Raw genomic sequence first — 23,210 nt, 5'->3', positions numbered from 1 at the left:
GGTACAGAGTTAACCCAGCTGGAGCGTGACCCTGTTTGAGGCATTCCCTACTACACTAGGTTAGATTGTGTGGCCTCCTGTGGGGAAACACTTTGGGGAACAACAGTAGCTTTGAAACGGGTGGAACTCTGGTACATTCAATATCTTTCTAGCCATCTCCTTCTAGTGTGTGTTTTTATTTCATTCCAGGGATAAACAGGTACAGAAGGCTTGTTGTTTTGTATTTGTTGTTATGGTAGCCCCACCCCCTTTAGTTTGTCCAAGCACATTGGTCTTCTTTTCCTAATGCCGCTGTTAACCATTTATTGCCTAACATAACTGTACCGTGCTCTAGGGGTGCTAATTATATTTTGACGGCTAGGCAACCCTGACGTACCGCTAGCAAGCAGTAAAGAGTAACTAATCCAAACCAGAGTGCAATTAGGTGCCCAGATACATGGCTCAAGGGCTAGAATCTCCAGCCTTGAAATAGTGAAGCCTGTGTGGCCCAGAAAAGTAAGGACTAGGTCTTGGCAGAAGTTCTTGTCCCTCTCTCCCACAGGCACACACCTTTATCTAGAGAGACACTTGCTCGCCCTTCACCTCTCAACTTTTGACTCCTGCCTTCCTCTCTTGTGTCAGAAAGCCAGAGCAGGGAAATGGGGGAGGGGGCGTGCCGCTGGCTTCCTCACTGGTTTATGTCCCCGGCAGTCTGGGGGAGGTGCTGGACGAGCGGCCCCAGTCCAGCTGCAGCCGACCCATGTCCGGGGCCCTGCCCTTTGCTCTGCAGCTTTTCACTAAGTCCCGAGGCTCTGGAGAGTGGGCGTGGGAGTAGCCCTAGCTGAGGCTCCAAGGTCCTCCCGGCTGTTTAGGGGGCCCCAGGCGATAGCCACGTTCGGATCCTGGCTAGCAGCCAGGGGAGGGAGCTTGGGGTAAGGGGAGGGCCCTGAGGGAGGGGTCAGACTCCTTAGGAAAGAGTTAATGCGAAGAGGGGGAGGGGATAGGACGAAGAGACCGAAAGGAAGGCTCAGGTAGGAGAAGGACGGAGGAGGGGAGGCTGGCGGGGAGAAGGTGGCTGGCAGGAGCAGACGTCAGAGGTAGGGGGCTTTTCCCCTTTGCACCCTCACCCCAGAGCAGCCAACTCTAAGCCGCAGCGGCGACTTTCAGTTTCATTTCCACGGACCCTCCTGCCTGGGCCGCAGCCGCCGCCGCCGCCGCCGCCGCGATGCCCAGCAAGTTCAGCTGCCGAAAGCTCCGGGAGGCTGGCCAGAGGTTCGAGAGTTTCCTGGCCGAACGGGGACTGGACCTGGAGACAGATCGCGAGCGGCTGCGGGCGGTTTACAACCGCGACTTCAAGCCCAGGTACGGGCCGGCCCACCACGGGCCCCAAAGGCTCGGGGCCAGCGCCGGGGCGGTGGGGCCACCTTCCCGCCGCGGACGCACAGGGATGCAGCCCCGGGCCGATCGGGCCGGGCCGGTCCTGGCAGACCTCCTCCCGCGCCTGCCCACGCCCAGCCAGCGCCACCCCGAGCCCGCCCGCTCTGCACAGCCCGGCCGGGCGGGGAGGGGTCGGTGCCCACGCGCGGCCAGCAGCAGCCGGGGCTCAGTGGTGGGGGAGGGGAGCCCCACCGGGAAGGCGCTGCAGGCGCGGGCTAAGCGGGGATCCCCGCCCCCTCGTGGAGGGGCGGCTGCCCCCAGGGTCCACGCTCCGGGAGAGCTGAAGAGGCCCAGGGTAGGAGGGAGAATCTCGGGGAGCTTCAGGGAGAAAAAGAGCACAAACTGCGTAGGCAGTCAAACCTCCATTAGCACCTGTGGCTTCTCCATGGAGACCCAGGGCCAGGGACAGCCTCCTGGAGGCCCCTTTTCCCCATGGCTGAAGATACTTGGTTTCCTTTTCCTGTTACCACCCAAGTGAAAAAAATCAAAGAGACTTCTGTCAAACCCATAGACGTGTGCTTCGAAACACCTCTATCAACAGGCTGCTGCCTTAGATGGGAAGACGAAGAAGCAGTTTAATTGGGATGGGTATAAAGAGTTGCACTAATAAATAGGGAAATGGGATTGGGGCTTAACAGATTTTGAGAGACTTTGAGTTGCAACTGACCAAAATGCCTGTATGGGTGAGATATGGCTGCTGTGATTTGGGGCAAATCTTAGAAGGATTTAGTAATGGCAGCATGGCCTGGGGTTGGGGGAGAACGTTGAGGTTGTCCATATTGACCAGAATATTAGTTATTAATGAATTAGTTATTAATGAACATATGTCTTGAAAGGAACATTAAGGGGTTGAACAGCTTCTGAAAAAGAGGCCAAGACGATGCTGACCTGTTTTGTGCTCCACATTGTGCTGGGCACTGTGGGAAGGTGAAAACTAAGCCCTGAACAACAAAGGCTGTGATCCGCATACAGCATATAGTCTGTAGTATACTCTACAACAGGATGACGTGATGATGCTGGAGATAGTAAGGAAAATGCTGAAGGAAAGCAAAGAGCCTTTGTCAACACTTCCCCACCCACGCCTTCACCTGTGTCCATAAAGCACAGTGCGGCTCTGAACCCAAGTCCATCCAGTACTTTGGCAGTGGGGGAGAGAGCGCTTAACTTCAAATACACCGGATTGCTGGGGATTCACAGGAGATGGAGACGACAGTGCATTGTTTGCTGAATGGAAACATCACACACCAAGAGCAGTTCTTGCTGTAGGCAGACCAGAGATTTTGTATCAAAGGTGGAAGGTGAGAACGTTGATCAGATCATGAGAGCAGGAGTGTTTCTCACTAACCTAACTTAGGCTTCTTTTTAAAACTGAGATGGGCAGGCCTAAAGCTAAGGGTGCAGGGAGCCAAGCTCAAGGCCTAGTCAAGAAGAGTGCGCAGAGGACTGACTCAAGTTTAACCTAGGAGTTTGTCAGCGCCAAAGCTGGTAAATTGTTTCAGTGCCTGGCAGAAGGCACCTATGGTGGGTTGCATACAAAAAAAAAAAAAAAAAAAACCAACTCTGTGTGATGGATAGAGGGATTGATTTGTTTATTTTAGCTGTTTTTTTACTGCCTAGGCTAGCCTCAAGCTTCTGAACTCCAGTCTCAGGCTCCCAAATCCTGGAATAGCAGATTTGACATAAACCACCACCATTCCTGGCTGCTGTAACGTGTTGGATTTTATCTTTCTTTGTTGTTGTTGTTGGGGTTTGGTGTTCTAAGATTTATTTTATTTATGTGTGCATGTGCACACTCTATGTATGGAGGTGCCCACAAGAGCCTAAAGAGGTCATCAGATTCCCTCCCTGGAGCTGGGGTTACCAGCAGTTGTGAGCTGCTCAACACGGGTGCTTGAGAATCTCACTCCGGCCACTGAGCCATCCGGCCACTGAGCCATCTCTCCAATTCCGTTTGGCTTTTGAGACAGGATGTCCCGTACCCCAGGCTAGACTCGAAATTACTATGTAGCCAAGGCTGACCTTGAATTTCTGATTTCTCCTTTCTCCACCTCTTGTGTACTAGAATTATAGGCACACCCCCACCACAGCTGGGGTTTGCTTCTATTTTTTTTTTTTTTTTCAATTTATTTTGCAGTGCTGGAGATTGAACCCAGGGCCTTGCATTTGCTAGGCAAGCAAACACTCCACCACTGAACGGCATCTGTAGCCCTAAGGTAATTGTTACTGTATGCACTTGTATTTTACCCAAATAAAACTGGGAGACTGGCCTTGGCCTTGAAGGAAAGATAAAGTTTTAGTGCAACAGAGGAGGAAGAAAGCCTGAGTGTGGGTTTATATCCTATCATGAGACCTACTCAACAAAACTGAGGAATATTTGACTTGGGTATCTTAGAGACCGTCATGGTGCGTACAATGTTCCACAAGTCACTCGAAAAAGCAGAAGTAGTGTGTTTTATCAAGTGCCCCTCTCTCCCAGCTGGCAGAGATTTCTGCTTGGATGGAGACTAAGTTTTCTGTGTATCCCTCACCCCTTTTTAATAGTTTTTTGTATCCCAAACTGACCTTGATGACCGTGAGCTTTTACTTCTCCAATACTGGGAGTCTACCCCTGAGGGCTTTGCGGATGCTGGGCAAACACTCTACTATGAACTGGATTCCATCCCCGGCCCCTCTTGTGCAGTGAGTGAGTGTGTGTGTGTGTGTGTGTGTGTGTGTGTGTGTGTGTGTGTGTGTATTGAGCCCGTGTCATCAGGTTTGCTGACACAAGGCCATTCCCCCTTCAGCATCTCATCGGCCCCCACGATGTGTTCTTCAGAGCCAGACCATGGTCAACTGCTTCTTCCTCTAGATTCTCATAGCTTACTCTTTCCACATTGGGGATAGCCTGTTTACAACTGAATCACACTGTGCTTCTCATTGGAACTCTCCCGCTGCTTTTCCCAGCACACCTTCAAGGCCCCTCCCTGCCTTTAGTCCTGTGTGTCTCAGCTCTCAGTCCTCAACGTAGACTGTGTGTAGTAGATGCCCAGTACATGCTGGCAGAATCCAGTTGAATTCCAGTTGACCAAGAGAATGGGCTAGAGTGAACATAGCAAGTTGCCCTTCTCGGGAATTCTCGGGACTGTCCTGCTAGGAAGAATAGCTGCTTTCCAGGTGGGTGACTTTGTATGAAGTGAACAAGAGGCAGGAGCTGGAGCCAGCAGGAGGCCAGGGAAGGAGTTGGTTTTGTTAGTTTTTTTTGTTTGTTTGTTTGGGGTTTTTTTTGTACATGGGGATGAAACCCAGGACCTTGCACAGGCAGGCGAGTGCTCTCCAATTGAGATCCTTACTCCAGCTCTTCTGCTGTCAACCTTTTTTTTTGGTGGGGGAGGGCAGTAAAGCAGGGTCCTGTTAGGCGGGCCCGAAACTCATTGTGTAGCCCAGATTAACTTCAACTTTGAGACAATTCTTTTATCTTAGCCTTTGGACAATCCTGCCTCAACTGCCTGAGTGCTGCTGGGACGACAGATAAAAACCTTCGTTTCAAAAGGGAGGAACTGGCAGCCTGCCCAATGGCCCATGCCTGTAATACCATCATTGAGAGGGGACAGGATGAGCAGGAGTGTAATGGTGCCCTTGGCATATAGCAAGTTTGAAGCCTGCCCGGGCTATATGAGACCATGTCTCCAAAAAACCAAAAGCACCTCGTGCCCAAAGTTCAGGGAACATCTTAGAAGAGGGGTCGGAAAAAGTTAAGAGCAGGAAGCCAAGAGGGGCGCTGTGAAGGGACCTTGAACTCCGAGTGGCTCTGGTTACCTCCACAGCATTTCAGCAGTGGTGAGGAAGGAGGTCACGAAGCCCCACCCCAGCTGAGGACTTCAGTGGAAGGTGGTGGCTGCTGGAGAAGGGAGGGTCGGTTTTCTTTGGGGGCAGTGGCAACTGGTAGGCTGCCCATGCTCCAGAGGTGACACCACATTCATGTTGATGTGGGATTCAGTGAGGAGTGTTTTGAAGGCGGGGAGCAGTCTGAGGAGGTGGCTCAGCTGGAAGGTACTTCTTGCCTAGCCTGACAACTGAGTTCGAGCCCAGGACCTATTTGCACCCCCTGCCCCCCCCCACACACACACAAAAGAAAAGCGAATGTTTAAAAAAATTTAAATAAAGGGACATGAAATTGAGAGGAAGATGTGTGGATAGAAAATTCAGGGAGTTGGAGGTAGAGTGGGGGCGTGGATATGACCAAAATATATGAAATTCTCAAAGAGTAAATAAACCATTCATCAAAAGTAGGGGCTGGAGAGATGGCTTGGGGGTTAAGAGCACTTGATGCTCTCACAGAAGACCAGGGTTCAGTTCCCAAAGCCCAGAGCTCACGGCTGTCTGTAACTCCAGTTCCAGGACATTGTGACACCCTCTTCTGGCCTCGGCAGGCACCAAGCACATCACAAGTACTGCACAGACATACACGTAGCAGAACACCTATTCACGTAAAATAAAAACAGATCTATTTTTAAAACAATCAAAAGCAGATCAACAAGATAAAATAGACGGATAGAGTCAAGGTTTTATAAATATAAATGCTTGGCTTTTTGCATGGAGGATGGTTTGGTATCTTCCTCAGTATCCCCAGGGAAACCTGCACTATACTTGGTGGGCAAGTGTGTGCCTGAAACAATAGCCATACATTCTGTCCTATTTTTGACTCTTCATTTTGTGTGTGTGTGTGTGTGTGTGAGAGAGAGAGAGAGAGAGAGACAGACAGACAGACTACTAGGTCTATGTAACCTAGGTTAGGTTCAAACTGGCAACAATCCTGCCTCAGCTTCCTAAGTTCTGGGATGGAGGCATGCTGGCTCATGTCTGTAAATGCAGTGGTTGAGAGGTAGAGGCAGAAAGAGCACACAGGTTTAAGGCTAGCCTGGGCTACATAACTAGGCTTTGTCTCAAAAATCCTAAAACATAAATTCAAAGCTGATTTTGACCCACTAATGAGAACTGCACCCTGAGTTTGTAAAACTAGACGTCTCTTTAAGATCACTTCCAAATCTGATACTAGATTCCGCTGGTTTGGGTTTTTTTAGGGGGTGGGGTGGGGAGGGGGGGAATTAGCTGCCATTTGAGCAACAAATAACAGAGACCACATGACAGGCAGTGGAGCCTAAGGGTGTCGGCGAAGACAAGAAAGCCTGCTGAGGAGCAGTGTCGCCAGTGGCTGGGAATGACTACCGTGCCTGATGGATAAGTGGCTGGAGTCAGCATGGGGGCCGATAATGGCTACTGTTGAAAAGAGTTGTGAGAAATAGGTGAAGCCATGCATTTGGGTACTTAGCACACCACCCAGCAAGTACTCAGAAAAGTGTTCTGCTGGTAGAGATGATGTTGCTGCGTGCGTGCGCGCACTGTCGTGGTAACTGTACCAAAGGGTTAGCCGGGTTTGTGCCCTCCGGAGTTGTTAGTGGGCATGCGGTTGGGTCTGTGGTGACCCTGCTGCCTGTGTACAGGGTAGACCAGGCGTGGGAGGAGAGATGCAAAGCCAGAAGTAGGGTCAGCAGTTAACAGCGCCTAGAGAAAATGACAACAGATACGACGAGGTCGGTTTCAGAGGCAGTACACAAAAGACGTGCTAGGCAAGGCTCTTGTAAGACGTCATCTTGTCGTGTGGGAGGTGGCAGCAGGAGAATCTATGCAAGTTCAAGGGGAGTCAGAGCTACATAGTGAAGCCCTGTCAGCTGTGTGACTGACCAAGGAAGTAAGAATTTAAAGAAGATACTTTAAAAAAAATTTCAACAAATGGCAGCAAATATCAGCCAAGCATGTGTCATGTACCTGGTGGAGGCAGGAGGATCAGGAGTTTGAGGCCAGCCTGAGCTACAAGAGACCTTGTCTCAAAATAATTTTTTAAAAAAGACTGTAAAAAATGTAAATAATTAGCCGGGTGGCGGTGGTGCACACCTTTGATCCAGCACTCGGGAGGCAGAGGCAGGTGGATCTCTGTGAGTTTAAAGCCAGCCTGGTCTACAGATTGAGATCCAGGGCAGGCACCAAACAACTCAGAGAAACCCTGTCTGGGGAAACAAAAAGTAAACAATTGAAAATTTCTGATGCTAGGGGCTGGAAAGGGGGCATTCTGAAGCTCTTACTAATGAGAACATAAATCCAGACAGCTGGTTTAGGAGGCAGTTTTGCAGAAGTTCCCAGATGTGCCAGGTGTGGTGGCAGAAGCCTATAAATCCAGCATTTGAAGGGACGGACAGTAGATTGTGAGTTTGAGGCCAGCTTCTCTCTCCAAAAGAAAATGACCTTTTTACTAAAGTTGTAAAAGTTCATTCATTCTCTTTGGCCCTCCGAGAAATTCTGCTTCCAAGAGCATGTCTCCCTGGACTTGTGAAAGTACAAGGTTTTTTGTGTGTATGATGATGATAACATCAAAAACTGTGGGCTGCCTGCCTTGGTCATTGGAGAATTGACTACCCCATTTAAATTAAAGCCGTGGTACTTTCTGCAACTGTTCAGAGGCCGGAGATGGCACCATAAGGCATCGTCACAGAACGGTGTCTGTTCCTATGTGTCTAGTTAAGGGAGTGTTTATCAAGTAACAATTGGATGTACGTCCCACTTCAACAAGAGTTTGGAGCGAAGGCCTTTCATACTGCATGTGCAATGCTGTCTTGCTTAAATATCTTAACACTTTGGTTGAATACCTTTTTCATTTCTCCTTACGCATGCATACTTAAACCTAAGTAAGTTTACCTACATAAGACCATTATCTTCTGTCCTTTTCTCTTCCTTTTTTTTTTTAAAGTTTTTTTCGAGACAGAGTTTCTCTGTGTCGCCCTGCCTGCCCTGGAACTCACTCTGTAGACCAGGCTGGCTTTAAACTCAGAGATCCTCCTGCCTCTGCCTCCCGAGTGCTGGGATTAAAAGCATGTGCCACTACACACAGCCATCCCGTTTTCTATCATTCTCTTCACAGGATATAGATAGACTCCTCCATATCAACATCCCATTTTTGTTCCTTTTTAAATTATATTTATCTAGGGTGTCCTTGTGTAGTGGTCAGAGGACAACTTATGGGAGTCAGCTCTCTCCTTCCCCCACATGTATGTAGCTCTCGAGGCTGAACTCAGGACAGGCGGCAAGCACCTTTACCCGTTAAACTGTCTCATCAACCTTCTGTTTCTTTGGGGTTTTTTGTTTTTGAGACAGAGTCTTGATGTGTAGCTTTAGCTGGCCTGGAACTCAGTCTGTAGACCAGGCTGGCCTCACACTCAGATCCACCTGCCTCTGCCTCACACGTGCTGGAATGCAAGGTGTGCGCCACCCCGCTCAGCCTCGTTTGTTTGTTTTTGAGACAGTATCTTTCTGTGTATCCCTGGAGAGTCTGCACCCTAGTATGTAGACTAGGCTAACATCAGATTTGAGGTGGTCTTCAGCCTCTGCCTCCCGAGTGCTGGCATTATGGGTGTGAGCCACCATGCCTGGTCCTACCATGTTCTCTTCTGATTTTTCTCTCTCTCTAGGTTTCTTCTGTTTTCTCTTCCTCCCTGGCCTGTGTTGGTCTTGACTATTCTCAGACTACAATTCCCTGGGGAGGTCCCAAGCACGAGTCCTTGGTTGTTAACTACCACCAGGGGACTCCCTAATATTATTAGATTCTGACCTTGACTTTGCTGTGAGCTCTCAGCTCTGCCTCACATAACTAGGGCTGCCTTTGGACCACGGGCATCTCAAACCCAGCATGTCCGATGCAAATGTGATGGTCCTGTAGGCTACCTACCTTTTCCCTCCTCAGGGACAGTCCCAGAGCCAAAGTCCTTGATTTGGATATTCCAGATGCTTCTCTTTCCACTCTATTCTCCTTCCTGTCGGTCACCAAATTCTGCTAATTTGCATTCAAAATATGATCAGATCTGACCCCTCCTCTGTTTCTCCCACTGCCTCATTCAGGCCTTTGGTATCTTTTAACCAGACAACTGCAGTGGCCTTCTTCTAACCAGTCTCCCTGCCTACAATCTTGCCTCCAGCATATCCATCCTCCAATCCTGATGCCAGAGTGATCTGAAATGCAAATATGATCTTGCCACTCCCCTGCTTAAAACCCACCAACTGCAGTGGTTCTGTAACTACAGGGTAGCCTCTGACGAGGGCTGAAAGTAAGTTGTTGCTCCTCCTACCCTTGCTGTGATTAGACCTCTCCCTACTAATACAAATACTAACGATAGCCACTAACGTCCACCCAGCGTTTCTCATTGTGCTTTCAAATGACTTACCACCCTTTTAAAAGAAATCATAGCCTCTTCAATGTTGTCTGAATCATACTGCTCTCATTTCTTGGGATGAAGGAGAGAGGCAGAGTGATAGGTGTGGGACACAAGGAGATGTCCCGAGCCACAAAGGACCTTGCTGTGTGCTCTTATAAGCAACCATGCTGATTGATCACCAGTGATGGGTTACTAAGAATCACCACACAGTTGCTAGGATATGCTGTAATAACCCAGCGTTACCAACAAGCATTGAGTGAGGTTATCGCTCCTCCAGATCCTCACTCTGTCCGTCAAATATGCCATGTGTTTGGGAGCATCCTCAGGCTCCTGGGTACCAGAGAAGGGAAGTGAAGGGCTGCTGAAAGCCTGGGTCAAGTCCAGGCTCCTAGCCTGCCGTGTAAAACCGTCTGGATCTGCCCATCTCTGCCACCTCCTGTCAATCCCTTTCTTGGAACCTTTCACTGTGGTACAAACCGACCGTATGTGACACTAACCTTCACTCTCCCTTACCGAGGTCTGCTTCGTGCCAAGCACTGGGCTAACGGTTCCCTGCAATGTCAGTCTCTCAAGGGAGCCTCATGGTGGCCCTCTAAGGCAGGTCTTCAATCCCTACTTTATTTTTTTATTTTTGTTTTTTGCCCATTTTGGCAGGGGAGGGGTTGGGAGAGGGGGTTGGGTTTTGATTTGGTTTGGTTTTATTTTTGTCTTTTGGGGCTAGGGGTTGAACCTCGGGCCTCACACACGCTAGGTAGCCTCCCTAACCTCTTAGCTCCATAGGCCCCAGTAGTTCAAAAGAGAAAGAAAGCAAGGTGCTGGTGAGTAGCCAGCTGAAGCGGCTGGGAGGCCCAGCCCCGTCACCCATACCCTTCGGTTTGCTCATCGTGTGCTTCCTCTTGCCCGGGGAATGCCCACTCCTTCCTCAGAGACCCCTCCCCCCCCTGCCCAGACAGTCCTCAGCGCCCCAGCTTGGCCCACTGAGCCCTTGTGTGCAGTCCCAGCAACTATACCCCATCATCACGCTGGAATGTATGGGTTCTCTCTGAGTGGTCCTCGAGGCTGGATCGAGGTCTGGCAGCTTGGAACCAGCCTCAAGCACAGTGCCTGGCACCTAACATGCCTCCGTAAGTGTGTGGAGTGGACTACGCTGAACACCAGGTGCTGAGCCCACAGTCATCCTGCTGACCACTTTTCCTGTCTTCACCTCTCTAGGCACAAAGCCAGGCTATTTGATCTCGGGAGAAGGATCCTTTCCCTTCCTGCTTGGGTTCCACCTGCACCCTTTGACTTCCGGGGGAAACTGCTGTCTGATCCGCCACCTTGCCCACACTCTGGACATCTCTGCTCTCTATGACCCCCTTTCTCAGCCCTCCCTACAGCCTGGGACCTGTCCACTCCTATGAGTCATCTTTTTCAACTTCCCCTTAGCCTTAGCTCTTCCCACTGCACTCTTTTTTTTTTTTTTTTAATGTCCCCAAATAGTCCCCCTTTAAAAAAAAAATCTGTTTTTCTCTCTCTGTCTTCCCAGCCAGCAGCCCAATATTGGACTTTGCTTCACAGTGCTGTTTAAATCCAGTTATTTTGTGTTGGAAAGTCCCCATGCCTTGCTTTAAGTTGTTAAAAATTCCTACCATCCCTAGTCAGAGTCTCTGCCTCTGAGCCCCATCCTGCCTCGAAGCAGGACTGGTGTGTCCCTGCAAAGAGCAAGCAGCTCTTGGGCCTTGCCCAGCACCCTCTCCACAGCCACCCTGCCTTCCCTCACTTCCCAGTGTCCTCTGCTTCTGGCAGCTATGGGACCCCTGCCCCTGGCTTCTCCTCCATGCTGTATGGAATGAGGATTGCAAATCTGGCCTTCGTCACCAAGACTCGGGTCAGGTTCTTCAAACTAGACCGCTGGGCCGATGTGCAGTTTCCAGAAAAGAGGCGAATAAAGCCAGGCTCGAATATCAGCAAACAACAGAGATCACTGTTGGCCAGGATCTTTCATGACAGGTGTGTGAGTGCATGCCCTGTGAGTGGGCAGGGGAGGGCAAGGGGAAGGGATGTCTGGCTTTCCTCGGGCCATGAGCTCCCCAACCCACCCCCCACCCCCACCCCCACCCCCACCCCCACCCCCACACGGAAGGAAGAGAGGCAGGGAATTAATACAGGGTAGAGGCGAATTCCCAAGCACATCTGACACTTTACCAAGTTCCTAAGCCTGAAACCTTCCCCAGGGTAATTCCCAGCCCATGGTCCTCTCACCCCATACCCCCTTGATTCCCACTCTCCCCAGAGCTGAGTATCTTCATGGGAAGCATGGGGTGGACGTGGAGGTCCAGGGGCCCCATGAAGCCCGAGACGGGCAGCTCCTTATCCGCCTGGATTTGAACCGCAAAGAGGTGCTGACCCTAAGGCTTCGAAACGGAGGACCCAAGCCTGTTACCCTCACTCATCTCTTCCCACTCTGCTGGACGCCCCAGTTTGCCTTCTACCATGGTGAACAGGACCTGCCCTGCCCACTGGGCCCAGGTGAGTGGTCATCTAAGGTGAAGTAGCTCTCTGTCCAGTGGGCTCCCGCCTTGGGATGGGGATGCTGTGGGTAGGGTCTCTGCCTCACTCCGCTTACCTTCGTGCAGGTGAAAGCTATGAGCTCCATGTCTACTGTAAGACCAGCCTAGTGGGCTACTTCCCAGCCACCGTCCTCTGGGAGCTGCTGGGACCTGGGGACTCGGGGGCGGAAGGAGCAGAGACTTTCTACATTGCCCGCTTCTTAGCTGCCGTCGCCCACAGCCCCCTGGCTGCACAACTGAAACCCACGACTCCCTTCAAGCGCACCCCTCGGCTCTCTAGAAACCCTGTATTGACCAACCGGGTAGAGGAAGGACAGAGGCCTGACCGGTAACTGGATAATGGCAGCGTGGGCGCTCGGGAAGACCCCCTGTGCTAGGAGACAGAGCCCCCTTTCTGAACGGTAGTTTATTCCCTCCTCTGGGTCTCAGATCCCTTTCATGTCAGAGAAGCAAGCTGCAGGAGAGTGGCAGACCTGAGAACAGTATGGGAATGGCAGACAGTTGTAAGCCACCCAGCCTGCCCTGGAGCTCACTATCGCAGACTAAAATGTCTTGGAACTCATAGTTCCAGCAAGTGATGGAACTAAAGGCGTGCGCCACCACTGCCCCGCCACGCCTGGCACTGGCGATTAGATGTCTACGTTTCTGAGGGTGGTCGCTAGCTGAAGGGCTTCCCGGAAGTGTTCTAAAACTGATGATGATGATGGTTACATGTGCGTGAATACACTGAACAAATCACAAAACTGTATGTGAGTTTTTCCAGCAAAGCTGTTAAAAGAGCCAGGTATGGCCCATGCCTTTCATCCCAGCGCTCAGGAGACAGAGGCAAAGGCAGACAGGTCTCTGTAAAGTTCAAGACCAGTGTGATCTACATATCATTCCAGACCATCCAGGGCTTCATAGTGAAACCTTGTCTAATATTTAAACAAACAATTAAATCTGAGAGCAAGACGTGGTAGCTGAAAGCACTGTAATCCTGACCCCTTGGAGGCTGAGGCAGAATTACTGGAGTTACAGTTCAGCCTGTGCTCAAGGAGTTTTAGGCTAGCCTGGACTTCAGAGAAAGACTGTCTAAAAACAAAATGAAGGGGCTGGAGGGGTGACTTTGTTTAAGAGCACCTGCCTGCTGCTCTTGCAGCAGACCTGAGTTCAGTTCCCACCACCCAGGTGAGTGGCTTTACAACTGTTTGTAACTCCAGCTCCAGGGGATCTGGTGCCCTTTTCACACACACAAATCCATAGAAAGATAAACATTTTAAAATAATGAGTAATAAATGCAAACCATGTAATAAGATCTTTATAGTTATAACATGTTCCTCATTAATAATATATATGTAGCCAGACAGTGATGGTGCACGCCTTTAATCCCAGTTCTGGAGAGGCAGAGGTAGAGGCAGATAGATGGATGTCTGTGAGTTTGAGGCCAGCCTGGTCTACAGAGTGAGTTCCAGGGCAGCCAGAGCTGTTATACAGAGAAACCCTGTCTCGAAAAACCAAAAAAAAAAAAAAAAAAAAAAAAGAAAAAGAAAGGAAAAAAAGAAAGAAAGAACAAAGAAAACAATATGAAGATTGTTCCTGAAAGATAAGAATGTTACTTAGTTATTATTTAAATCATATTGCTTTGTTGTTGTTTCTTCAAAAGAGCATATATTACTTATATTTGTTGTTTATTTTTGAGAGAGTTGGGATGTGTAGCCCAGGCTGGCCTATAACTCATAAACCTTTTGTACTCATTTCCAGTGCGAAGTGCTGGGATTATAGGCCTGTGCCACCACACCCAGCTCACAAGATATGTCTTTTTAAATATTTCAAGTATTAGACTTTACAAAAACGAGAATGGTCCAGCCTTGGACCAAGCAGCTACATGAGCTAGGGAGCATTGAACCCCTGGATGGCTGCTGACCACACCACAGAAGTCACTGTAGAAAAGTCTTCTGCGTGCTCAGTTCAGCAGCATGTATACCAGAAAGGGGAACAATACAGAGGAGTGTTTCTGCAAGGCTCCATGGGAACATCTCCAGAGTCTTTGAAGATGAGAGATTTCTGTGTTTCTCACAGGTTTTCTTCCCTCCCACAGCGCCAAGGGCTATGAACTGGAGCTAAGTTTGGCCCTGGGGACCTACTACCCACCCCTCCGCCTCAGGCAACTGCTCCCTATCCTTCTTCAGGGACCAAGTATCTTCACCGCCCCAAAGGAGGTTGCCGAGATCAAGTGAGTACTGGTACTTCGTACCACGTGCTCCCTTGTCTTTCTGCTGGCCTCTTCGTCTGGCCTCTCTTCGCTGGTTCACCTTGAACAGTGTGTGGTGCCCACAGCATGTTCAGTGTGGGGATGGATGGATGGATGGCTGGAGAGGGTAGAGCCTCAGAGCAAAGGAGTTGTCTGACCTACCCTGTTCCTGCCCCAACTCAACCATCCCTCCCAGGGCCCAGCTGGAGACAACCCTGAAATCCCAGAACTATGAAGTGAAGCTCCGCCTGCTGCTGCACCTGGAGGAGCTACAGATGGAACATGATATCCGGCACTATGACCTGGACGCGGTACCCATGACCTGGGACCCTGTGGACCAGAATCCCAGGCTGCTCACACTGGAGGTTAGGGCTCAGATCTGCTGTGGGGAGGGAGGGTGCATGCCAGTCAACCTGAAGGAGGTAACAGGCCATGATCTCTGACAGCAGGGCATACATACCAAAAGGATGAAATATTCAGAGGGTATGGACAAAGAACAGGGTGAGCTTCCTGTCCCCCAAAATGTGCCAGGACAGCACAATGGTTTTGTTTCTACTTTATTTATTTCAGGCAGCAGCCCATGTAGCTCAGGCTAGCTTCAGACTTACTATGTAGCTAAGGGTGATCTTGAACTTCTCATCTTCCTGTGTCTACTGCCCCAGTTATAGACACGGCCTAACACACCCAGTTTATATAGGTAGTGGAATTTTAATTTAGATTTTGCCGCCAACTGTGTGATATTGGTGAATCCCTTGTTTTCTTAGCTTTATGGATAATTCTGAGACCCTTTCAAATGTTTACATTTTGGTTTTTTAAATTATATAGATACGTGTGTATATACACCTATATAATATATATTATTTTGTGTGTATGCAAGATGAATAGCACACATGTGGAGGTCAGAGGACAATTTGCAGGAGTCGGTTTTCTCTTTCCACCATGTAGGTCCCAGGGATTAAATTCAGGTTGTCAGGCTTGGCAGCAGGCCCCCTTACCCACTGAGCCATCTCGTCAGCCCTCACATTTTAAAAACATACACACAAACTCAGATTTGCTCGTGAGAGCGGATTAATGCACAAGAGTGCATGCAGGTGGGAAGGGAGAGACCTAAGATGATCAGGGAAAGGGAGTTTGCACCAAGGCACTAAAGGCAAAGCTGGAGCTGAGCTGGCCAAGAAGGCAGCTAGCTGGACTGGGGCCATTGGCCACCACATCTTAAAATCCTACCCGGGAGGTTCTTGGATTCCCAGGCTAGGCACCTCTAGCAGCCTGTGGTACTCACCTCCCCCAATTCGTGCTTTGCCTTGTAGGAAAGGAAAGCTGGGATGAGTTGAGGTTATGAAGCCAGAGCCAGGGGCTAAGGCCCTCCAATGATCACATGTGGGATAGAAAAGCTTTCTTAAGCCAGCGGTGGTGGTGGCACACATGTTTAATCCTATCCCATGGACAGCAGAGGCCAACCTGATCTACAGAGTTCCAGGACAGCCAGTGCTACAAGAAAGAAGAAGAAGAAAAAGAAAAGAAAAGTTTGCTTATGTTTATATGCTGTAGGTTCCTGGTGTGACCGAGAGCCGTCCCTCAGTGCTACGGGGTGACCACCTGTTTGCCCTTTTGTCCTCTGAGACCAACCAGGAGGACCCTATTACCTACAAGGGTTTTGTACACAAGGTGGAACTGGACCGTGTCAAGCTGAGTTTTTCCACAAGGTGAGCGTTGGGAGCACCAAATAACCAAAAGCAACCTTCAGGCTTCTAAGGCCCGGGGTTAGGAGGTCTCGCTCCCGGAGATGACTAGGACCCTGGACACAGGGCAGAGAGACTCCAAGCTGTGTGAACTACGTCATCTCCCAGAGAACTTTGTAAGGACCTCCTGGGAAGAGAGCAGAATGGTGGGAGGTGGAGAGGGTCCTGGCTTTTCACTGCCCACTCTACCTAACTAGAACTCTCCCACTTCACTCTTTGCCCAAAGCCTCCTGAGCCAATTTGTGGATGGGCTGACCTTCAAGGTGAACTTCACCTTCAACCGCCAGCCCCTTCGGGTCCAGCACCGGGCCTTGGAGTTGACAGGGCGATGGCTGCTGTGGCCCATGCTTTTTCCTGTGGCCTCCCGTGGGGCCTCCCTACTGCCCTCAGATGTGAAGTTCAAGTAAGACTGTGGGCAGGGGCCCCGGGTTTACGTGGGGTGTGGATATTGGGAATGGAGGCCCGGGCTGTTGGATGACTTCAGGCCCATATTCCTGGACCCCTCCTCTGCCAGGCTGTATGATCGGAGTCTGGAGTCGAACCCTGAGCAGCTGCAGGCCATGAAGCATATTGTGAGGGGCACCACTCGGCCTGCTCCCTACATCATCTTTGGGCCTCCAGGGACCGGCAAGACAGTCACGTTAGTGGAGGCCATCAAGCAGGTGAGGCTGAAGAATAATCCCGGGCCTGTACTGAAGTATGCATCCCCCAGCATTTGTCTGCAGTTTTGATCCCCTCCAGTCACATGAGTGGCCCTGCACCTGAACAGTCGCCCAAAGAGGAGGTAGGGAGTGAGGGTCATTATGACTGCTGACTGCTGATATGTAAATGCGCAGATGTGAATTTACCAATGTCCAATACCAAAGTGTCATCTAGACTAGCAGGCATCAGGGAGACCAATGTAGCCTGAGCCCTCTGTTAATAGGAACCTTCTGCCCATACTGTTCTTTTCTTTGTCTCAGGTAGTGAAGCACCTGCCCAAAGCCCACATCCTGGCCTGCACTCCATCCAACTCAGGGGCTGACCTCCTCTGTCAGCGGCTCCGGGTCCACCTGCCCAGCTCCATCTACCGTCTCCTGGCCCCGAGCAGGGACATCCGAATGGTACCTGAGGACATTAAGGTATATAGGAAGTACAGAGAGATGCTTGGGAGGTTCTCAGAGCACCTGAAGACTCGCTGTGTGACTTCGGGTGGGTCAGGACCCCTCTGGGGACTTTGGTTTTCTTGTCTGCAAAGGGAGGGAGGCAGGTAATAAGTGCTGGAGGTCCAGAGCCAGGATGAGAGTGAGAAAGGAAAGAGCCAAGCTGATTTCACATCCTTTCATAACCCACAGACCTGCTGTAACTGGGATGCTAAGAAAGGAGAGTATGTATACCCTGCCAAGAAGCATCTCCAGCAGTATCGGGTCTTAATTACGACCCTCATCACTGCCAGCAGGTAAGGGATGCATGGGATTTGTTCCTCAGGTGTTAGGAAAAATTGAAGGGGGATAGGGCTAGGGAAAGAGGAAGGGTTCCTGAGAGCAGAGTGTAATGAAGGGCCAGAGTTCAGGTTTGGTAGTTGGGTGCCTGGGAATGACCCCTGCTTGGCCTGACACTCCCAGGTTGGTGTCAGCCCAGTTTCCCATCGATCACTTCACACACATCTTCATCGATGAGGCTGGCCACTGCATGGAGCCCGAGAGTCTGGTGGCCATAGCAGGTGAGGGGGCTCAGGATGGGCTATAGGTACACCACCCCACGCCAGTTGGGTAAGTCCCACCATTTAACCTCCCCCCCCCCCCCCCCCCCGTGCCTCTCAGGACTGCTGGAGGTCAAGGAAACGGGCAATCCAGGAGGGCAGCTGGTGCTAGCTGGAGACCCTCGGCAGCTGGGGCCTGTACTTCGTTCACCACTGGCACAGAAGCACGGGCTTGGCTACTCTCTGCTAGAGCGCCTGCTCACCTACAACTCCCTGTACAAGAAGGGCCCCAATGGCTACGACCCCCAGTTCATCACCAAACTGCTCCGAAACTACAGGTATCACTGCCCCCACCTCTGCTGCTTATCAGGTTGAAGGGGGGGGGGGGTCTCCTTGGTAGCCTCCTTACAGCTACTTGTCTTGTGACTTAGCAGGTAATTGCTTCTCAGACCAATGGTTTATCTGCATGTTGGAGGTCCTCAGACCAGAATGTATCTGGATAGGTCCAAGTTTCTAGGCAATCCAACAAGAAAAAAGGAAGGCAGGGAGCATGAATTTTTCCTTAAAACCATTGTTAGTTGAATTACATATACAACTGAGGCCTATAGACTTGAGGTTTTTATTTTTTGTGGGGTGCTGGGACTTGAGCCCAGGACCTTGCATATTGCATTCAAGTGTTCTACCACTAATGTACATGCCCTGCTCTCCTCTCCCCTTTGAGACAAGGTCGTCCTGTGTTGCCTAGGCTGATCTGAACTCTAGGCTCGAGCAATCCTGCCTCAGCTTCCTGAGTAGCTAGGATCGTAGGTGCATACCACCCTCACCATCTTACATACTTCTTCTAGTAAGTTTAACATCAGTACTTAGGTGAGTTCCAGACTGTCAATGAGAATTTGGTAAATCTAGGACTGGACAAATGCCTCAGCAGTTAAAAGTGTTGCAGAGGGGATGGAGAGATGGCTCAGAGGTTAAGTAAGAGCCCTGGCTGCTCTTCCAGAAGTCCTGCGTTCAATTCCCAGCAACCACATGGTGACTCACAATCATCTATAATGAGATCTGGTGCCCTCTTCTGGCGGGCAGGGATACTTGCAAACAGAACACTCTACATAATCATAAATCTTTTTTTTTAAAAAAAGTGTTGCCTGGCGGTGGTGGTGCACGCCTTTATTCCCAGGACTCGGGAGGCAGAGGCAGGTGGATCTTTGTGAGTTCAAGGCCAGCCTGGTCTACAAAGTGAGATCCAGGAAAGGCGCAAAGCTACACAGAGAAACCCTGTCTCAAAAACCAAAAAAAAAAAAAAAAAAAAAAAAAATGTTGCAGAGAGCCTATGCTCAGCATCCATGTCGGGTGGGGATCTGACATCTATGGCCTCCATGGTCACCTGCTCTCTCTCTCTCTCTCTCTCTCTCTCTCTCTCTCTCACACACACACACACACACACACACACACACACACACACACACCCCACACCCCACACACCCTCACATACACATAATTAAAAATAATAAAAATCTTTTAAGCATTGAGTAAATGTAAGCTGGGCCGTGGTTGCCCACCATTTGGAGGTTGAGTGAGATAGGATTGAAGAGTTTAAAGGCTAGCCTGGGCTACACAGCCAGACACCATCTCGAAATGTCAGGGCTGAGATGGCTCGATGGGTAAAAGTGTACTTGCTGTACACATACCTAGCAACTCAGAGAACTGGGTCCACAAGGTGTCCTCCGACCTCCACACACATGGCGTAGCATGACTACCCACACCACACAGTGATCATTGTAAAAGTCCTGTAAATGCTTTTGTGTTGATACTTACATTTGGGGGCTTTAACCTAATTCAAGAGCAGCGATAATAGATGATCATTTGTTTTTGGACTGTCCTTCTTGGGTAAACTAAAACCTGAGAGTGGGTCCTAACTTCTTGGTTTTTTAAAGGAATTTGGCTGGTCAGTGGCAGCCCTAGCCTGGCTGCTTTTTAGAACCACGTTTGGCTCAGCTTTCTGTCTTTACAGCGCCGGGCAGCGGACCCGAGCATGGCCGGAGGGTGGGGGTAGGGAGCACGTGGAGCAGGGCTCCCCCGAGGGGCCTCGACTTTGTTCTTTCTCCTCCTGCCCCTTAGATCTCACCCCACCATCCTGGACATCCCTAACCGGCTGTACTATGATGGAGAGCTGCAGGCCTGTGCAGACGTGGTAGATAGAGAACGATTCTGCCGCTGGGAGGGCCTGCCTCGGCAGGTGAGGCCGAGCGGGGCAGGGCTGCAACCCTGGAGCCCTGATTCCCTGGCTGGGTTGGAAGGTAGGGAGGCCGGGATGACCAGCCTGAGGGTTTGCTCTCGCTTCACTGTGTCCAGGGCTTCCCCATCATCTTCCACGGCGTGATGGGCAAAGATGAGCGAGAGGGCAATAGCCCATCCTTCTTCAACCCTGAAGAGGCTGCCACGGTGACTTCATACCTGAAACAGCTCCTGGCCCCTTCCTCCAAGAAGGGTAAAGCCCGCCTGAGCCCCCGGAGTGTGGGCGTCATCTCCCCATACCGGAAGCAGGTCAGGCCTTCGGTCCAAGACTAGGACTTCCCTCTTTGCCCACCAGCACCCGGGCCAGCTGGCTGCCTCTGCCTCCCTCTGTGAGGGTGATGGCATGAGAGAAAGGCACCTATCCCCTCCCTCCAGGTAGAAAAAATCCGTTACTGCATCACCAGACTCGACCGGGAACTTCGAGGACTGGATGACATCAAGGATTTGAAGGTGAGGTGCACCCTGCATTCTCTCCCAGCCTTCCGTACGCCTCTGACCTCAGTCTGTGTTGTGTCCTGTCCTACCCTGTTTCCTCAAAATGAAACTGGGGTTTCCCCCAGGTAGTTCCGAGATGGAACCTGGAGGCCTGCCTGTTTAACAAGGCCGTGTCTTATCAGTCAGGTGTGTGGCCTCTGCCCCAAGGATGAAGTCCAAACTCTCTAGACCAACCCTGCCTGTCATGTGATCTTATCTCCTTGCTCCCTCTATAGCTTAACTGTCCGTCTGAAGGGCTGGCTCAACACTGATTCAGATAAAAATCACTTGGAGAACTTTAATAGTATCACTGCTTTGGTCCCACCCAACCAAATACCATAGCTGTCTGGAGGAAAAGCCAGGGTGGGTTTTTGTTACTGTTTTGTTTATTATTTATTAGTTTATTTTTGGTTTTCAAGACAGGGTTTCTCTGTGTGTGTAGCCCTGGATGTCTTGGAACTCACTCTGTAGACCAGGCTGGCTTCAAACTCAAGAGCTTGTCTGCCTCCCGAGGACTGAGATTCTAAGTGCCATCACCACCCAGCTTTGTTTTGCTTTGTTTTTTAAAGCTCCACGGGTGATTCTGATGTGTGGAGCCAGGGTTGAAAACCACTGCTTTATGATTTACAGGCCTGTCCCTCAGATATTCTGACCAGATTAGTGACTGTCTCCAGGGAGCGCACCCGGCAGTGCCTGCCATTTGATTGGCTTTGAACCCTTTCCAGACCCCACCCTGTTAACTGGCTGTTCTTAGGCAGGTCTCCCCAGCAGGCAGGCCTCCTGTCCCCTTCCTGGCCCTGCACTGATCTCCAAGTAACCAGTGACTTGTCTGTACCTTCCTGGCCGCTTTGCCTGCTAGACCAGGTCTGTCCCCATGGCTCCTCTTGAGCCTGCCTGGTCTCAAGACCTGCCTCTGCACTCTAGGTGGGCTCCGTGGAAGAATTCCAAGGGCAAGAACGAAGCGTCATCCTCATCTCCACCGTCCGGAGCAGCCAGAGCTTTGTGCAGCTGGATCTGGACTTTAACCTCGGTTTCCTTAAGAACCCCAAGGTTAGAAGGCTTGTGGGTGGCATGAATTCTTCCTCGGGGCCTGTCCCTTCCATGACATCACCACTTCTTCCTTCCAGAGGTTCAACGTGGCTGTGACCCGGGCCAAGGCTTTGCTCATCGTAGTGGGCAACCCCCTCCTCCTCGGCCATGACCCGGACTGGAAAACGTAAGCATTCCCACCCCGTAATTGCTCTTGGTGACCACGAGCCCCGGGCTAGGGCAGGTGTGTCTTTACTAAGCACCCGCTTATACTCTGTTAGTCCTCAGGTCTGTTGCTGTTCACAATGCCCACCCTGAATTATTAAATGTAGTTGGGCCACTCTGCCTTCTGCCTCTGCTCCGCAGCCAAGCCTACACAGCTTCCCATGCCAATGTCCCTGTACCCCACAGATTCCTGGAGTTCTGTAAAGAAAATGGGGGGTATACTGGATGCCCCTTTCCTGCTAAACTGGACCTGCAGCAGGGACAAGACTTGCTCCAAGGTCTAAGCAAACTCAGCCCCTCTACCTCAGGTAGGGATGGGCCATGGTGGGCCAGGTAGGGGGAGCTGTGGGAAGAGGAGGCGAAGAAAAGCAAGTGTGTCTCCTTTTCTTCCTAGGGCCCCGCCGTCACCACAATCTCCCCCAGGAGCGGGATGGTGAAGGGGGCCTGTCCTTACAAGTGGAGCCAGAGTGGAGAAATGAGCTCTGAAGACACAGCTGCCGCCTTCTCACACCAGCCAAGCCTTATTGCTGCCTATCCCTGACCCAGAACCCAGCTCACCTGTCCACACGAGACAGGAAGGCTGGGAAGTTTACAGGCCAAACCGTCCTGCCCCTTCCTCTGCTAGGGAAAATAACCCAAGCTGCTAAAACTTGGAGGAAGGGGACGAGGAAAGCTTTTTTTTTTTCCCTCTCCTTTGCAGTACTGGGGATGGAACCCAGAGCCTCGAATATGCTAGGCAAGCAGTCTACTGCTGAGCTGCTTTAAGAAAAACAAAATGCCGTTCTATGCAAAAGCCTCTTGCTTCCGTCTGTCTCATCAGCCTGGCCTTGCTTCCTGTGCCCCCGAGCTGACCCTCCAGGAGGGGATCTGTCCAGAGCCACACCCCTTCAGAACTACGTGGAGGACGAGAAACCCAGTGGACAGGGAAGCCACCCACAGGCTTCTATGTTTAGCCAATGGTACAGACCACTCCCCTCACCCACCCAGGCAGTCAGCCAAACATGACCTCATCCCTTACTCTAGACTCCACCCTGTCCCCTGCTGCCTCCGCCCCCAGCCCTGCCTCTGCAGACAGGGGCCCAGCCTAGCCAGCAACTTGGAAATGAAGAGAAAAGATGGGACTCCAGGCTCACAGCCAAGGGAGGCCAGGAAAGACAGGAAGCTGCCACACATGGTGGAACCTTTGACCTTTATTCATGTCCTGCCCTCCCACCAAGTAAAGTCAGAGCAAGGCTACTACCCAAAGCAGAAACCCCAGTCCCTACCCCAGACTCCTCCTGTGAGCCAGAAATATATAAAGTGCTGGTGTGTGATATGGGGAAGGCCAAA

General features: G+C 50.8%; 1 protein-coding gene across 1 annotated transcript; it reads left to right on the top strand.

The window, feature by feature from the left end:
* The first annotated feature begins 904 nt into the window (after positions 1-904).
* On the top strand, positions 905-22,674 carry Mov10 (Mov10 RISC complex RNA helicase). Its single transcript, XM_059266016.1, has 21 exons — positions 905-1,010; positions 1,112-1,341; positions 11,445-11,648; positions 11,932-12,167; positions 12,275-12,536; positions 14,286-14,420; positions 14,635-14,803; positions 15,990-16,144; positions 16,407-16,583; positions 16,695-16,842; positions 17,143-17,301; positions 17,515-17,618; positions 17,785-17,882; positions 17,983-18,199; positions 19,977-20,094; positions 20,211-20,402; positions 20,529-20,603; positions 21,552-21,677; positions 21,755-21,843; positions 22,068-22,189; positions 22,276-22,674. The coding sequence occupies exons 2-21, from the start codon at positions 1,205-1,207 to the stop codon at positions 22,365-22,367; spliced, it is 3,015 nt and encodes a 1,004-aa protein (XP_059121999.1). The 5' UTR covers positions 905-1,010; positions 1,112-1,204; the 3' UTR covers positions 22,368-22,674.
* Positions 22,675-23,210: the final 536 nt, after the last annotated feature.

This window comes from Peromyscus eremicus, chromosome 6 (assembly GCF_949786415.1).
Source record: "Peromyscus eremicus chromosome 6, PerEre_H2_v1, whole genome shotgun sequence".
NCBI lineage: Eukaryota > Metazoa > Chordata > Mammalia > Rodentia > Cricetidae > Peromyscus > Peromyscus eremicus.
This window is presented reverse-complemented; position numbering and strand designations above follow the sequence as displayed.

Excerpts from the sequence above, each read along its gene's own strand:
- Mov10 (XM_059266016.1), top strand. The coding sequence starts at position 1,205 with ATGCCCAGCAAGTTCAGCTGCCGAAAGCTCCGGGAGGCTGGCCAGAGG. Across the intron at positions 1,342-11,444 it reads AACCGCGACTTCAAGCCCAG|CTATGGGACCCCTGCCCCTG; the intron begins GTACGGGCCGGC and ends TGCTTCTGGCAG. Across the intron at positions 20,403-20,528 it reads TCTCCCCATACCGGAAGCAG|GTAGAAAAAATCCGTTACTG; the intron begins GTCAGGCCTTCG and ends CCCTCCCTCCAG.